The sequence below is a fragment of the Apteryx mantelli genome, chromosome 1, assembly GCF_036417845.1.
Source record: "Apteryx mantelli isolate bAptMan1 chromosome 1, bAptMan1.hap1, whole genome shotgun sequence".
NCBI lineage: Eukaryota > Metazoa > Chordata > Aves > Apterygiformes > Apterygidae > Apteryx > Apteryx mantelli.
Window position 1 is genome coordinate 127711125 of NC_089978.1, and position 17546 is coordinate 127728670.

Below are 17546 nucleotides of genomic sequence, written 5' to 3' on the forward strand. Positions count from 1 at the left end.
CCCATGCCGCCCCCTCGCGGGCCGCGGCCCCGCTCTCCGCCGCGGCCCGCACACGCCCCGCTGCTCAGCTCTGCACGCAGGGCTCGCTCGCACCGGCAGCAGCGCGGCCCGCCGGTGTCCCCCCCGCACGGCCTCCCTGAAGCTGAATCCCCCCCGTCCAGGGGAAAGGGGCATCGGCGGATGAGTTTCAGCCTTATCACCTAGCAGAAAACTGCGTGTGGCCGCGGTCACGCGGCCAGACCCTTACTTGCGAGGGACGTCGCGACTGCCCCGCGAGGAACAGGGCCCACCGGCGCAGCCGCAGTGGGGGGCGAGCAAGCCGTGCCCGCAAGGCCGCCCATTGCATCGAGGCGCCGCTGCAGAGCGGCGGCGGCGGAAACAACTAGCAGGTATCTCCTCGTTAGTATAGTGGTGAGTATCCCCGCCTGTCACGCGGGAGACCGGGGTTCGATTCCCCGACGGGGAGGCGGCGCGGCCTTTTTGCTGCGGCGGTACCTGGGCGCAGCCCCCTGACTCCAGCCCGCAGCCTTCCTTTTTCCCCTGCTTGCCCGCCGCTCCCTCTGCCTTCCCGCGGGGCGCAGCGGGCGGCCTCCCTTCCCCCGGCAGCCCGATCCTGGGCGGGGAGCCCGCGGCGGGACTGGAGTGGCGCGGCGGCGCGGCGCGACCGGGGCGGCGGCGGCGGCCGTGATCGTATAGTGGTCAGTACTCTGCGTTGTGGCCGCAGCAACCTCGGTTCGAATCCGAGTCACGGCAGGAGCCTTTTTTTTCCCCCCTTTTCCCGCCGGTGCCGGCCTCTCCCGCTCGCCGCGGGGAAGGCGGCTCGTCCCCTCCAGGCGCGCCCGCCGCCGCCGTTAGCCTCTTGTCGCTGCCCAGCGCAAGGGAAACCACCGCGGCCGCTAAAGGTGAGCCGCTGCCGTGCCTGCGGGGGCCGCCAGTGCGGCCCGGGGTGCGCCCCTCAGGGGTCGCGATTACGCAGAGAAAACGCAAAGAACTGCAAAATGAGTGGCCCGTACGGGGATCGAACCCGCGACCTTGGCGTTATTAGCACCACGCTCTAACCAACTGAGCTAACCGGCCCATGCGTACTTTTTCTCCCGGCACGCACAAACGCCGCGCCGCCGCCCCGCGCAGCGAGGGCCGCAGCGTTGTGCTGACCGCCGCGGCGGCTTCCCGGTGCTCCGTGCGTGCGGGGCTCTCCTGGGGCTGCGCCTGAGGACAGGGAGACGGGCCCGCCGCAGAGCAGTGCGCGGGGACGGTGCAGTGAGCCGGGCTCGCGGCGGTTTTGCTCGCTCGCGAGGGAAAGCTTCGCGGCGGGTGGAAGCAGCGAGGGAGGGAGGAGAGGGGGCAGTGGCAGAGGCGCAGATCCGCGCGGCGCGGGAGCCGAGGGCAGGGAAGCAAGAAGCAGAGCTCGCGCGGTAGTCGTGGCCGAGTGGTTAAGGCGATGGACTAGAAATCCATTGGGGTCTCCCCGCGCAGGTTCGAATCCTGCCGACTACGTGTTTGCTTTTTTCCCCACACCCAAGCCACGTTTTGACGACACAGTTCCCCTCCCCCCGTGCGTTTCCCTGCAATCTTTCTCGAATCCACTTGATATATTTGCGCAGCTCTCATAAAAATTTTCGGCAGTAATAATGAAAAATGAGAGTTCTGAACTTTTCTCCAAGAATCCTAATCCAGAGCAGACAACATGACAGTTCTCCAAACCCAGCCTTTCTTGGCCCCCTACAGGCTTCAACACGTTTCTCAGTAGCAGAGCACTATTTTCTCCTTCCAGCTCCCGCTGCGGTTCCCTTTGGACAGCAGGGTGGGCAGCTTATTACTGCCGGCATAGCGCCGTGGCTTAGCTGGTTAAAGCACCTGCCTAATAAACAGGAAATTGTGAGTTCGAATCCCAGTGGTGCCTCGACCCGGCGGCCGTTCTGCTACTCCCTTTTGGGCGAGCCCAGGCGCCCGCAGAAACACTTGACCCCAGTGACCGGGGAGATTCCCAGCCCTTCTTAGACAACGCTGCACACAGCAACTGCAGGCCTCTTCCTGGACTCTCTTCCAACGCGTCCAAGTCCTTCCTGGGTGCGTGGTGGGGTTGTTACATGGGGTCGGGCCAGAGAGCAAGGTAATGGGGACACTCATACTCTCCTTCTTCATTTGAACAGCAGGCCCACACTGAACACTTTAGAATCTCCTTTGCTGAAAAAAATAGTTTCTGGAATGTGCACAGTGTTGTGCCTGCAGCAATCCAGTATGACAGGGGGAGCTCAGAGGACAGTTTGGGTACAGGGGTAGGTAGGGTGAGAAAGGAGCTCATTTTTGCCATTTCTTTTGGTCCTCCCAAAAAGGCTGACTGCCTTCCCCCCTTAGGGGTGGATTGGCTAGCACAAATATGGATCTGGGCCCATTACCTTCAGACAAGAAAGTAAGCTGACCCTGGCATTGGACCTTCAATGAAGTGTAAGCTCTTGGGAACACCCTACTTTACCCTGAGAATCCCAGCTCCTGCTTGCTGTAGTGATACTAGATACTAGCAGGGAAGCTTCATCATTTTCTCATACTGGAGACCCTCTCTCCCCCAAGAAACACTGCCAGCTTATAAAAACAAAACAAAACACAACAGATGCATGCCCCCAAGCAAAATAACAGCAACTTTCACCCTTCTTTGTTCTGAAGGTCACCCACGATAAACTGCAGGTGACTCCAAAAGAACAGGTTCGCTGTCTCTGAATTTTGTTCCCTTCTGTCTTGTGGACTTTCCCGTTGTTTAGGCACTAAGTACAACTTCCACTGATAACCAAATGGAAGATGGGGGGAAAAGAAAGGTGCACCAAAACGAGTGGGCCACTGGTACAGGGATCAAACCCACCACCTTGGCTTTATTAGCACCATGCTCTAATCAACTGAGCTAACCGGCCCCATTGTCTTCAGTGCTCCACGGCGCCCCGATCACGGCCACCCCCTGCACAGAGAAGAGCAGCAGAGGCATCGACGCAACGAGCGCCCTCGCGGCAGCCCTCTCCCCCTCAGCTCCTTGCCCGCTGCCGTGCAAAAATGCTGCCTCCCCTCGCACCGCCTTCGCGTGACCCCCCGATTTGGCGGGGCCCCGCGGGCACAGCCGGCACCGGCACGAAGCAGCCCGAACCAGGCGCAGGAAGGAGCCCCCGGCCATAGTCCTGCCTCCTCCCTCATTCCCCCTCCCTCGGCGGCGGCGTCCCACGGCCACGAGGCTCCAAAACGCGCCAACCCTGGGGGGAGCCAGCAAAACGCATTTGTCAGGAGTGGGATTCGAACCCACGCCTCCAGGGGAGACTGCGACCTGAACGCAGCGCCTTAGACCGCTCGGCCATCCTGACTGCTAAAGACAAGTTGCCCCCGGCCCACTTCGGCTCTGCCGCAGCACCCACGGGCAGCAGCCAGGCACCGGGCCTGCACCCAGCGGCACCGGCTCTGGGGCAACAGGACCAAGCACAGCCCCGGGCTCTCGTTCCCAGGGCATGGGGAGGACAGCAGAGGCTTTGGGGCTATAGCACAGCTGGTGAGAGGAAGGTACATATGTTTGGGGGGTTTTTTGCCCTCAAGACTAAAATATTTTTGCTTACAGCTTTGAAAGCAGAGCTTGCTGTTCACCTACAGCAGCAGGGAAGCCTCACCAGCCAGCAGCTGCCAGGGCTCTGGCCACCAGTGTCTAGCAGCACACAGTGGCCATAGCCTCCCTCTCCCCTAAGAAAGGCCAGGGAGGGGGAGAACCACCATAAGCAGAAGATGGGGATGGGGGATTTGAAGAGGACTGTAGCAGGCTATGGCTATAGAACAGCGCCAGGGCCATACGCTGGGGGCTGCAGCAGGGCCCCAGCACCTCGGACTTGTACATGCAGGGTGCCAAAGGAGACTCCATTTAAGCTTTTGCTCAATACAAAACCCAGCAAATTGGTTCTCCCTCAGTTCTCCTTCCATAGGGTAGGTGGGCAAAAGTTTTCCGTGACAGCCTCTGCTCCATCAACATCTAGGACAATACCTTATATGTACTTCTATATATAGACTATCCCTTTGAAGCATCGTTAAACATTTCTTTATACTTGTTAGAAGCCCCTCAGTCACACGTTAGTGACTGCACTGTTTTCAAAGGAAAGCCTGATGCACTTGAGGCCTCAGGTTTGATCATCTCAAGCCATAGTAATTCTATGATAAATTCCATAATAATTCTGTGATAATTGGTGACACCTATAATACTAAAATCACTGTACACAAAATAGTTTTCTAGATTCCAGGTGCTTTGAATTTTCTGCACACTTACAATAGCTAAGCTAGCTTTTTAATACCCAGTATCACAGATGCTTTTTCTAAAGGACAACTTTGACATTCGCATATGTGAATGCTACTCACTCATGATATTAGCTGTCTATAAGGTCGTGTCCTGTTAAGTACTTACATAAGATGCCAAGTATTGCAGCCTTGCTAACTCCCTATGCCATCATCCTTTCCTGAATAGATGTTAATCTGGTTTGTTCTGCTTTACTTCTAGAGAGCCTGTAGAAGAAGATTTCAGAGTATAGTATGAGAGACTAAAGGGAGATGGTTTTTTGATAGAGGAGTGGAAAAAAGCACCCTCTAGGTTCTTTCTTCTTAAGAGTATTAGTAAAATTCAGATTTTTTTCCTATAAAGAAACAAGGCCCTGTTAGTTTTGTGTTGTAGCAAGATGTCAGTGCCTGGTTACATGTGGGCTAGCATTGCTTAGTAATATTTTCAGAAACACTTTTAGCTCACAGCTCTGAAGACAGTGCAAAACAAACTCAAATGAAGAACACCCCATAGCCTTAATTCCCCCCATGTAACATAATCAGTCATTAAAAAAAAAGGTTGATCTTGAATACCAAAAACATGTATTCTTCATTAAGGTATTAAAGGGATATTCTATTATATAGCAATAAAAAGAAAGCCATGTTCTAATTTCTCTTAGCTGTACTAATCTGCCATTTCAGAAGACAGTAGCTAGAGATACTTGCTAGATCTTCAGCTTCAGATTTTCTCTGAACTAAGCTGAATGTAGAGCGGACTCAGTCACTTCATATCCCATAGGTTTTTTGGGCCTCCTAAGAGAGGCTAAAGCCCTTTCCAAGAAGGAATCCCCAAACAGTAAAAGCAATTCATCCTAATGGCAGTATCTGCCATATCTAACAGTTACACTGCCTTCAGACTATGGTTAAATTAAGCCAAAGAAAGACACACAGGATAAACAAATAATATGTACGATGGACTGATTTAAGCTATATCTAGCAATATATCTTAAAGAGGAAAACACACTAGGCTAACATTTACTCCAAGGAAAGTGATAGGAGCTCAGATCAGAGAGTGAGCATGAACTCCAGAGAGGCAACTATAGTCCAAGTTCTGCTCACGTATACTTTTTCAATAAGGTAATTTTGGAAAGTTAGCCCTTAGCCCTCTGTTTTGTGAAAACAGGCAGTCTGATATGTTTTGCAGAAAACCAGTATGGTAAGGCACATGAGAAACACACTATATTCCACAAGCTGAGAGTTTTAAGTATGGTTAAATTGCCTAGGCTTGATTCTGAGAGCCACTCAAGGCATTTCCACCACAGCTGAAGTTATGGACATGTGTGTGTGCGCGTGTGTGTATGTACGCACACATATACACACATACACATTACACAAATACAAACAAACAACTATTTCTCTGTCCCCAAGTCCCTGTATCTGTGCAATAGGCTGGAATAATCAAACAGCTTCACTTGCGCATCACATCATATCAAATCCAGGCAGGTAAGAGAAATGATTAACACAGCAGTATCATATGCTACCAGGACAGTGTCATAAGAGGAACCACTGATCAGCAAATAAAGCTCTCCATCGTTTAAAGGGATACCAAATGCTATCATCTTGTTCCATGGGGAACGGCCATAAACAGGGACCAAAGTCTAATTACTTATCAGCACTTCAACATGTCATACTTTGCCACCTACCATCAGAAATAAACTCTTCAGCAAAGGGAAGGCCTCAGTTTGGAATGGGTCTTGTTATGGGAACTGTGCTAAATCCCAGAGAAATGGTGCAATCAATAGAAAACCAGAATATGCAGTGGATATGGCTATGGACATACCAAGGTGAGGTGGAAGCAGAGGAGATGCAATACCAATAAAGAATGTTTGCCTAGAAACTTCATTCACTAGCATACATCAGTGCTAAGAGGAGAGAGACTACAAAGCATGAGTCAATTACTGGCAGCTCAACTGCTATAAGAATAGAAGTATCTTTTAAGAAAGAATAACAAGAAAAAAAAAGTCTACATTGAAAATTTTGCAGTGGTGAAGCCTTACACTATTCACTACTTGAGAGAAAAAAAAAAGGAGGGGGGGGGCAGATTCAGGTTTCCTTTCTGTTTCAGAGGAACATACCAGAAATCCAGTCCCCTGCTTGGATAATATTTTGAGCAGGGCAGAAATACTGCTTCTTCACTTAAATATAAAATGCTCTCCTGAAAGTAAGGAAAATGAAGTATTTCTCTAAATCTTTCCTTCATTTTGTTATTAATACATTCTAAAGCTTGTATCATGTTCTTTTACTATCACTCTTAAAAAACAATTTGTTTTTTTTTTGTTGTTGTGTGTGGGGGGGAGGGATCTTTTATCATGTCCACCCAACCTCATCGTTCAACCTCTGATCTTTCCTACCTCATGCTCATCTCTCACTTCCTTGCTTCTCTTATGCCTGTTTCTCTCCTATCCTGAAGAGGAAAGAAAAAGTTTTCTAACCAAAAAGCATACATAAGAATCCATGAAACAAGCGTTTGTTTTTAATATTGATTAAAAGTATTTTAAGCAATAGCTTAATTTATAACTTTATTAATCTTTGGACACTATTTGATTTTAGTATTAAAACAAATTCCAGAAGCCAATAACTTCCTTTCCTGAAACAGTTTAAAAAATTAGCTTTTTTCAAAATAAAGGAGCACCTTAAACAGCAGTTCTTTGCTGAAGTCTCCTCAGGTACTCCTAGGTACAAAATTGCTTTCCATTTCTGTTGTAAAGGATAAATTAGATGCCGAAGAGAATTTTGAGGTCAGCCAGAGTGAGCTTAGAGAAGGACTCTCCTTTGCCTGACAGCACCTGCTGGGCGAGATCTTTCTTCCTGGTCTGGAGTTCTACTATCTTTTCTTCCACCGTTCCTTCACAGACGAACCTAAAAATAAAAAGCCATCTCATCTCAATTGCTAGGAGAAAGTCAGTGTAGTAAGCCTTTGGAAACTTATTGAGAAAGTGCTTGTCTCAGTTAACTATTAGCAACCTATTATATGACTGACCAAGTGTACCTGTTCACAGAAGACAGCTGTTCTTGTATCCAGATATTTTTAACACTTCAAAGAAAAGTCTGATGCACTTGAGGCCTCAGGTTTGATCTCAAGCAAAAGTAATTCTATGATAAATTCCATAGTATAATAGGTGCCATCAGTTATCATAGAACCACTAAAACCATTGTACAAAAAATAGTTTTCTAGATTCCAGATGCTTTGAATTTTCTGCACACTTACAATAGCTAAGCTAGCTTTTTAGTACCTAAAATCACAAATGATTTTTCTAAAGGTCAACTTTGACATTTATCAGAAGTGCTCTGTATGTTTATGTTACTGATATTAACAAGGTCCAGACTTAGGGAGCATGGTGTCTATCCCCAGACTGCTAATAAAAAGTCAGTAAGCACCCACAAGTGGTTATTGCCATAAGATCCTCGACTGCCCTGCGATGTTTAGTTAACGCACCCTCCGGGTGGTTCCGAACTGCTCCACTTCACTCTCCAAGACAAACCTGCTCAGAGAAGGTAGGGAAGGATGTGGCTACTCCTAAGCATGGCAGATGCAAGACTATTTTTGGCCCTTTATTTAGCACTATAGCCACTAAGACCAAAAAAAGTTTGATATTTAATAGCCATAAGAAATGGCAATTATTCTCTTGTCCTTACAATTAACATCTCCATTCCACAAAAGATAGGGACTAAGGGGTTCCCAGGAAGGGATAGGATATTCCCACCAAACCATGGGTCAGTGTTTATTTAGGGGAAAAAAAAAAAAAAAAAAAAAAAAAAAAAATCACTGCTAGCAATCCAGACAGCCCCATAGCACCATACAGGCAAATGCCACATAAGAATATCTTCATATATTCTCTTTTACCTCAGTGACCCTCAATCCCACCTTCAGACCTTGTGCCCAACATGTCAGAAAACAAGCCTCAAACCAAGGCCTTGTCCCCCAAACTAAAGACAGACAGTACATGAGCAGCAACTGCCTCTTTTACTGCTAAGGATGATCCTGACCTGTGTATCATAACATCCTTCCGCTGCCCCACTCGGTAAATGCGGTCACATGCCTGGTCCTCGAGAGCAGGATTCCTGCAAGAGAAGAAAGTTTGCATAGCCTTGGAGCTTATTAAACTCAGGAATAACAGAAATACCAAAGCATTTGTCTGCCTCCAAAACATCCTGTCTTCTTTCTCTGTAGAACAACTACAACCTCCTCTCAAATTACCTTAGGTTTACTAGCTTGATCACCATTGATCGCCATTAGTCAGCCCAGCCAGATTTCCCTTAGCCCTGGGTAGAAATCTGCCACAACTCCACACACAAAAAAAAAAAAATCAGCTTTTTGAATTAGATCATTGTTCCACATAATTCCATATTTCTATCCAGTAGTTAGTATTCACAGAAAGCTGAGTAGCTGGTAAGGAAAGGGGAAAGAAGCAGAAAGGCAAACTCCATTGAAAAAGGCCTTCACTCATGAATATTTCCATAAGAAACAGTTCACTGTAAGACAAGCAGGGACAGGGATTACTTGTTGCCATAACTTCTATAATGTAGAAGTGTCTCCTTAATGCTGCTACTCAGCAGCTACCTTATGCTGTGCTGAAACGCATTTTCATAGCCCTGTAAAACTCCAAGGCACACTAGCCATACTCAGTCACTGACTATTCTTTATCAATTTGTTTCAAGACAAACTCCCTGTGGGCATCACTGCACTGTTTTTTTATTACTGCAAGAAGTTAAGCCAGGGACTGCCAACTCCGCAGTATCCTTTTGTGACACAAACAGCATACTTAGGCTTCTCTGGATTGTTGTTATTCCCCCCCCCCCCCCCCCCCCGATGGTATTTCATAGCAGTGAGCACTGACAGATTAGAGTGATTTGGAGGAAGGCTGTATTAAAAACACTTTTCTGCAGCTAATCACTAGCCCTTACTCTCAGCTAAAATCTTCCCTCCGACCCAATTGTGTAAGAAATCATAATACACAAGGTAAGCAAAAAAAAAAAAAAAGAGCAGTGTGCCCTGCATACATCCTTGGAGATGAAACTTTTATTTGTCTTTACCAGTGCATGTCAAGGAGAAAGAGGTGGTTGCCTCCAATCAAGTTCAGACCAACGCCTCCAGCCAGCAACGAGACCAACATTACCTTCAAAGGCCAAAAGAGAGTTAAATTGAGGAGTTCATTTCCAGAAAATGAACGCTTCATATACTCCACATACTAATTAGTATCAAAGATCAGACCAAAGAAAACTGTTCATCATACTTATATTCTATAGGTATATTTATTAGGATATATTTAGGAGTTAGTTTGATGTTAACTGATGAGATACAGAAACCTGGACATGGAAGCTGTGGCTCTAAGGCCAGCTTATTACTGCACATGTATCTCACACACACACACACACACACACATATATATATATAAATAAAAATAAATATGTATATGCTATTCATTTCACTTTGATTCCACATAGCCTCGTATTCAGAAAATGATGAGTAGCTGGTGATGAAATGGCAGATGGTCAATTTAGAGATGCTTTCTTGTACAGCAGGAAAAGAACCCAATCAGTAAAGGACAGAAATATTTGTTATATGCATTTGTTGCTCAATTACATGGTTAAAGTACACGGGAGGTTAAAATCCTGATCTTGTTTAAGAAGTTGACTCATATAGCTGGCAGAGAACTTCTTTAAGTTAAAAGCTAGGAGGAGAAAGATCTGTTTTGTAGATAGCATCTTGTGCAAGAATTCTAGCAAAGAAAACTAGCTAATGCCCCCCATTCACCCCTTCCAATGAGAGATCCATCCTCAGAGGAGGCAGCCTGTCCTCCCTAAATCACAGCAATGTCAATGTTCAGATGAACACATACCACTATGAGCAATAACTTTCCAGCAGCTGGAAACAATTGACCTGCTCTGAGTGGAACCGATTGGCCCTCACGTTCCACATTACCCTTTGGGGCAGAAAGGTTTTTGAGCATACTGAAAACTCAGACAAGCTTGGCACTAGCCTAGGAATTGCATGATCTCAATACAGAAGACTAACATCAGGGAGAACTTTAGCAGCTGCTCCTGCTCATTTTAAGATATACATTTGTTTCTGCAGCTACTCTTTTCCCTGCTGATCCTGGCACCTTGAGATCCAAATGGAAAGTGGCACCAGTAAGTGGAGTCATGAAGTCAGTTATCCCATCTGTTCACAGCAGTGCCAGTAACTGCTTCCCCACCCAGTTTCATACCTGAGGCCCTTTAGGATTGTTATTGAACTCTTCTACCACATCCATTCTTTGTTTAGGATTGACAGAGCCGTCCACTGTAGCATACTTCAGGCCTAGTCGCTGGAGGTGCACAGCCACAACTTTCAGCATACTCGTCCACTGAGACACAATAACACTGGAGACAGAACAGGGAGTTCAAAACAAGTGCTGTGTGTACTGTAACAGTTTGCTTATTGCAGTGCCTCACCCAAAAGAAGTAACATAAGCACTCTCCCTCACTGCAAACTGGACAGAGAAGTCCCTTCCCAATGCAGAAATAGTTAGATTCACCTAGTTAGTCTAGTGCTAAACCTGTTGTGAAAGGCTAACACCCGATAAACTTAAGACAAATTAAGTCTGTGACTCTCAACTCTATTTTTGGATTTTATGTTGCCACCTGTCATCACAATATCAGAGTATTTTCCACAAAATTAATCAATAGCAACAAACTTGGATTTCCCTGATCCTCTCACTCCCCACATTCTCTAGATTAAGCATTTTGGGCAGGCAGTAACTTGTTCAATAATTTTGTGTTAAGGAAGACAAAGCTTGTACAGTGAGAGCTGCAGGACTTCAGCAACACAATGAGATCAATACATTCATTTATATCAGGCTCAGTTCTAAGCAGCGCTTTATTCTCCTGCCTTTTTTTTTTTTTTGGCCAAAGCTGAGGGCAAATATTTTTCAGCATGATCAAATTCTTCCCAAGTCTGTTTCTGGAGAAAAAAAAAAGTGCCCTCCTGGGCCTCTCAAGGCCTGAGATTCTTCACACACTCCCCTAGTTTACACTTACCTACTTCTTAAATTACATTCAGTTTCAGCTCTTTCTTTTGTCTTTCCTTGGATTTTTCTCACAATCAGCTTTGAAGTGCTACAGTACTGTCAGCATTTTATCGTACCAGGAGTTTTGCATTCAAGTGTTTTAAACGACCTCTGTTACTGTCAAAATACACCCGTCTTTCAGTCATTATGACAAAAAGTGCAAGTTTGCTAACCTTTTCTGAGATTCTGAGCAACTCTGGATAATTTTCAGTTCAGCCAAGAGGTGAGCTATCTGCAAGAAAAGAGTTAGTCTGCTTGCTGTCTCAATCCAGCTTGTACTTGGCTACTCTTCACTAGAAGAGAAAGTGAGGAAAATTACTTAAAGTATAATGTCTTTTCTGCTCAGACTTTCGAGATACTTTAAGAGTCATTGGTAAGAACTCCCACCATGGAAAACAGCGTAAGAAATCAAGCGATACAAACATGTATTATAGACTCCAACCATTCTGTGAGAAGCCAGGTTACTACCATCTCTCCTCTCACTGCCATCCCATTTTCTCTAGTTCTTCACAAGCAGCATGCTCTCATATGCATATTTTTCTAAACTTCTTTGGATCCAGTACTCAAGATTTGCACAGACAGTTTATCAGCATAGCCAGGCTCTCACAATTTTATCAGATACCCATCAAAGCCTGATAAGTTGGAGCCTTCCTGGAAGGGGGCTGGCTGATCATCAATCTACTCATCTGATTTCATCTAAACTGCCAGGTTATCCTGATCTGCAGTTGTCAAGGATGACAATTCATTAACCATTTAAAGATGAAGTGCTGAAATCTAAGTTTCTCAAGGGAGTGCACAAAATTACAACCAGCACACCTACCTTGGTGCTCTCCTTAGTGATTTCAAAGAGATCCATTTTAAAAGCTGTGCCATTGAGGTAAACAGTTGCCTTGGAATCAGGAGTCTGGAGCTCAGACAGGGTCAAAGCACTAAGTTGTTCCTCAAGGGAGAGGGAAAGGCCTTCACTGGTCAAGTTAACTTGGTCCAAAGCCTGCAGGAGGTTTTTTTTTTTTTTTTTAAAAAAAAAAGCAATAGCAATATAATAAGAGATGGCAGGCAAGCCTGAGATAAAATTCAGTACTGATCTTCAGTCTGTGCAACCTCTGCTGAGGTCGGTGGGTTTGAAGGAAGCTATCCGAGGCAATGTGAACACAGAACCATAAGAAACACCCTGTTGGGTCAGACCAACAGTCCCTTTGACCCCATATTCTGTCCCAGGCAACAGTTGTTTAGGGATAGCATGTGAGCTCAGCCCTTTTCTACGGTCCAGTCTCCTCAGTGTCCCCCCCCATAGCATCAACTTTTGTAGGATTAAAGATGTTTGAGGGAACATTCCTGCCTGTTCCCATAGTATCTGGACTTATGCTACAGCCACTTTATATGACAGAACAAACAAATTCTGAAAGATTAGCCTACTTCATGCAGGGCTGACACAACTTGGATTGAGGGAAAGATAATTAAACAGGCACTCTGACACACAAGCCTTTAAAATAGGCTGCACTTGTGGGCTTTTCAGGACTAGATTAAGATCAAGACTTAGCCTCCTCTTTTTTGCTTCTGTGCCCTTAAAATCCCCCTCCCCCCCCCCTTTTTTTTTTTGATCTGAATAAAGGCATTTCAAGAGCCACAACTGGCCGTACAGACCATGCTGGGGAACTCAAGTGACTTCAGCAGGAAGTATGCCCAACTACAAACCTCCCATGCACTAAAGCATGGGGTTCAAGAAATGACTTAACTCATACACCCCTAGCTAAATGATCCAGGAGTGCTACAGCACACTTACCAGTTAACTTACACAAATAATTCCCCCCCCAAAAAAACAAACAACAACAAAAAAACAAAATCTGCAAAGAAACCCCCAACCATAAAAACCTCCCACCCACGCTACAAGACTATGCAATTACCATTTTCAGTAAGGAGAGGTGGCAGCAGCACTGACGGAGCCTCAAAAGCATAGACAAGATGTGAACAGTACTTGAGACCTGGGAGGCACTTTGGGAGCCTGCTAGAAGTTCCTTCTGACTGGTTCCAAACTCCTGTGCAACTGCCAAGAAAAGAAGGGAGAACACCAAGAGCTCTCAGAGGCATTTCCAAGCACTGGCCCAGCCACTTCCAGCAAGAGTTCAATCAATAAGAAACAAGAACCAACAGGCAAGCAAACTCCTGATTTAATGCAGAAATCCATCAAACCCCACTTTAAAAAATAATAAAATAACACAAATAAAGATATCACATACATTATATATCATAATATCACTAACACTGACACCTCTTCTCTGAAATATCACTCCTATTTCAGGAGGGAATTTTAAGCACAAACAGGTTAATGGATTTGCCCAGAGCCACGGAAGTGAGGACAGACCTTAGGAATACTGACTCAGCCCCACTTTAGTCACTACCCCATACTGTCTATTAACAATCTCCAACAATTACTTTATCATCCCTTCAACCATGCCTCCTTTATTACTCACAGCAAGTGAGCAGACTGGCGGATTCAGACCTACTGATACTTAAACAGGAGTCCCCTAAAAGTTAAGCAGGAGGAGACTACAGGTATGACTTCAACACTTCAAATCCAAAGGCTGTACAGCAGGATTCTCCATAACAGCAGTGGCAAAGTGTTTCTCAAGGAATTTCCAAGTCTGTTCCCCCTCTCTATCTGGGCACTTAACAGAGGCACTTCTACAAATATTTTTAGGGGAGGGTGTTCAAACCTCTCTCGAATGGGTTACCACCAGAATACTCTCTGCATTGATTCTTCTGCTCTTGTCTTTTTAGATAGGACTGTAGTGTTGACCTGGAAAAACAAGACAAAGACTGTGGGATTTAAAGCAGGAAGAAAAAGGCAAGTGTCACCTGTGTAGCAAACAAGTTGATGAATTACTGAGGTAAAGAGGGTTTCATTAACCATTCAGTATATTTCTTGAACTACATTAAGTTACGTTCCTCAGGTCACAAAAAGCCCATTTTGTTTAACTCAAAGATCACAAGCAAGATCCATTTTGGAAAACGCAGAAGAAAAGTCTTATTATCAAAATACTTTAAGCATAAGAGTTAGGTACCCAATAGACAATATTATTCATAAAAATACAAAAGGACATCTTTAAAGGTATACTCAGAAGGAAGACTTTTTTTTTTTAATAACAACATTGTTGAAAGAGACCCCGAGTATTAGGATAAAAAAAAAAAAAGGGCGAGGGGTGCCACAGGACTCTATCATTATATTTTCAGACAAAAATGGAGGTAAAAATGTATCAGCCTTCCTTTACACTAGTGCCCCAGCTTTTGCTACTACAAGTAGGATATTTTCAAACTTGTTTGACAGATAGTCAGAAAGGGAAGAAGTTAACAGGAAAAAGAACTGGTCCAAAAGATCTTCTCATCTTGAAGAGATTGTAACTTTTCATACTAGGAAGAAACAAAAAAAAAAACCCACAAGAATGCCCTATCTCCTCCTACATTCATACCTGGATCTTGCAAAGAGCACGTTGTACACGGATTGCTCCTCTGCTGAAAGTTTTAACTGATGCAACTGAGTGCTACGCTGTGGCAGAGATACCTGAAGTAAAAATACAGCAGATCAGATGTATATAGCGCAAAAACCTTACAGAGCATCACAAACACCAGTATTTCAAGAGTTAACACAGTATTCTAGGTCTCAGAAATTCCTTTCTTCATTAAACTTAACATTACTGCAGCTATGTCAAAACATAGATGCCTACAGAACTCCAAGTAGCCCAATTAATACTCAAGATATTAAATTTTTTTTATTCCAAATCAGCCAATAACAAAAGGCAAGAGGAACCTAGTATGGCCTGCCACATAGCTACCATGGAAAGAATGATTTATTGCTTTGGGGAAAAAAAAAAAAATAGCTTCTCAGTTCCCCATTCAGAATTGGGCAGTGCACCGGAACTGCACCTTAAATAGACTTACAAATATACCAGTGACCCAATACAAACAGTCTGTTAAACTGAGTAAAGAGTAATGCAGGAAGTCAATGCCCCAACTTGCACCAGATCCATTTGATGCCCAGCAGTTTTAGTTCTCAGATCTAGCCTAACTTTCCGCTAAATAGACATCTACTTGAATTAGTTTACACATTCTGCTCTACCGGTGATTTACAACAAAGGTTTAATTCTTCTCCCTAGCTACATTAAAGCTGTGTATTTCTGTTTTCTGGATAAAGAGTCAAACCCACAGACACTTACTCCTCTTACTCAAGGGACTGCAGGGGATAGGAAAACCTACTCATTAACAGACTTATGTGTGTAAAGAACTAACAACTGGCTGTTGTAAGGAAAACAATGGAAGGAGTCTCTAGTTGTGGAAAGAGAGGTTCTTACCAAGGGCTTGCCAGATGAATCCAGCTGGTCCTTAGTTCTCCGTAATAAAAGGCTCCTGGTTAACAGGCTCAGCCTCTCTCCTCCCTTCCTTGTATTGTTATCTACCTGGAACTTCCACACCTTGTATTCATCAAAAGGAGAGCAACGCAGAAACCTGCAACAGGAGGGAAGAAGGAGACTTCATATCAAGTGAAGAGAAGTTCTTCAGTTACTCCTGAGTGACCAAAACCAAGCTCCTTGCTATCCAGAACACCACACTTCCAATTCAGCCACATCTGCTAGGAGTGGTAAAACACATTCAGTTTCAGCACACCGATAACATGTTTGCTCAAAAGTCTTAGCACCACTGGCACTGTGAAACGGTCTTCCTAGTTCTGTACCTATCACTTTCTCTTAGCTTATCATCTCTCAAGCATCACCATTAAATAGAGTACATCAAGTAGCACAAGCATTTGCCAAAAGCCTATTTGTGTGTTATTTCAAAATCCTGTGCTTTTTAATTAAAAATTAATTTCAATTATACAAAATTAATTTCAGATGTGAGTTCTTTCTGGTCCTCTAACACCCTCCATAATCTTTCTCCACTCAGCACTGAGGAGTGCAGAGTGCTTAACCTGCATATCATTTGTTTAGAGAAGCCAGTTTTTAAACTTTTCCTTAAAAGCCATTGTAGCACAACACTCCCTTTAATGAGCTTCCTACCAGGCCTGCCTGGGAGGAGCAATGATTATCATATAAAACATCTGTTCATTAAAATTGGTTTTGTGGGTATTCATCTTGGAGACAAAGGAGAGTTCAACTAATTTCCTGTTTGTCCCCTATGAAAGCAGAATAGCTGCAAGCAACAGGTCAGTAGCGCATGGGCAGGCTTGTGGACTGCCCCAGCAACAGGCTTGTAATCCAATACCCATAAAGTTAAAACCACTAGTGCCACTATACCCCTTATGTCTTAGAAACCTCTCCAACTTTAAAGCAACTTCAGCACTCTGTCACTGTAGAACCACTGGAAGCCCTATCCCATTTCTTATGGGCAGGAAGCTCACCTCAGCAGAGAGTACATGTCCAGCAGGTTGTTCTGTATTGGTGTCCCGGTCACAGCCCATCTGGCACTGGCTCTCAGCTTGCACACGGCTATAGAGGTTTGAACCTTTGGGTTTTTAATATTGTGAGCTTCATCCAATATAACTCGAGCCCAAGCAACCCTGAGCAGAGGGGAACAGGGATGTGACCCACCCTGAAAGAAAAAGCAGATTATATTTACAACCCAGAGCAATAATCTGTTTAGGCTGTCTAAAGAGCCACAAACCAATAGATTATTTTTCTAGCAAGAAGCCTTTTCCTTACATTAGTCAGCACTAATCTGAGCTCTTACTTTCATACTTCCTGCTGTGAGTCTTTCTGTTTCATTACAGTAGGCACTTCTATCTCAGTAAAGCATCTCTCCAAAGCTTCCACAAAAATTAATAAACAGAGACAACATGTTTGCCTATTCTTGATGACAATTTCTAACCTTCTGCTGTTTTTCTTACATGCCCTCCCAAAAGGCATTCTGGATCAGTCCAGTTTTGCTAAGCTGGGACAAAGGACTGCATATAACTACTCTACAGCGGCATATCCTGCACTTTTAAATACAAGAACTCTCTACGGTTTTATATGGACAATTGCCACCTTTAACTTTGAAGAAATTCAAAGGACTATTTGCTTTAAGAGCTGCAAGTGGCTCCATATGCAGAGCTAAGTAACAAAAATATCAAACACAAGCAAGACAGAAGGGACTGGATTCAAAGCGTACTACTCCTATAGTGTGTAACCAAGTTCAATT

General features: G+C 44.8%; 1 protein-coding gene, 1 long non-coding RNA gene and 5 other non-coding genes across 9 annotated transcripts in view; 4 read left to right on the top strand and 3 right to left on the bottom strand.

Moving 5' to 3' along the window:
• Positions 1-17546, top strand: part of LOC136992613 (uncharacterized) — a 20088-nt gene continuing 2542 nt past the window's right edge. The window contains exons 1-2 of the long non-coding RNA XR_010884978.1: positions 1-411; positions 14157-14223. This is a non-coding gene — a long non-coding RNA (uncharacterized lncRNA). The remainder of the gene's footprint in view (positions 412-14156; positions 14224-17546) is intronic.
• On the top strand, positions 395-466 carry TRNAD-GUC (transfer RNA aspartic acid (anticodon GUC)). The gene has a single exon. It is a non-coding gene; the product is annotated as a tRNA-Asp (tRNA).
• Positions 682-753, top strand: TRNAH-GUG (transfer RNA histidin (anticodon GUG)). Its single transcript has one exon. It is a non-coding gene; the product is annotated as a tRNA-His (tRNA).
• Positions 1004-1077, bottom strand: TRNAI-AAU (transfer RNA isoleucine (anticodon AAU)). Its single transcript has one exon. It is a non-coding gene; the product is annotated as a tRNA-Ile (tRNA).
• Positions 1416-1497, top strand: TRNAS-AGA (transfer RNA serine (anticodon AGA)). The gene has a single exon. It is a non-coding gene; the product is annotated as a tRNA-Ser (tRNA).
• Positions 3262-3344, bottom strand: TRNAL-CAG (transfer RNA leucine (anticodon CAG)). The gene has a single exon. It is a non-coding gene; the product is annotated as a tRNA-Leu (tRNA).
• The window catches only part of TTF2 (transcription termination factor 2), a 21265-nt gene continuing 10554 nt past the window's right edge, over positions 6836-17546 (bottom strand). For all 3 annotated transcript variants that reach the window (XM_067301482.1, XM_067301475.1, XM_067301484.1), the window contains 11 exons: positions 16768-16958; positions 15725-15878; positions 14846-14937; positions 14093-14175; positions 13283-13422; positions 12199-12369; positions 11552-11610; positions 10539-10692; positions 9364-9446; positions 8317-8391; positions 6836-7188 (listed from right to left, as the gene is read on the bottom strand). In XM_067301482.1, the coding sequence (XP_067157583.1) occupies positions 7044-7188; positions 8317-8391; positions 9364-9446; positions 10539-10692; positions 11552-11610; positions 12199-12369; positions 13283-13422; positions 14093-14175; positions 14846-14937; positions 15725-15878; positions 16768-16958 (1347 nt within the window). In that variant the 3' untranslated portion in view covers positions 6836-7043. The remainder of the gene's footprint in view (positions 7189-8316; positions 8392-9363; positions 9447-10538; positions 10693-11551; positions 11611-12198; positions 12370-13282; positions 13423-14092; positions 14176-14845; positions 14938-15724; positions 15879-16767; positions 16959-17546) is intronic.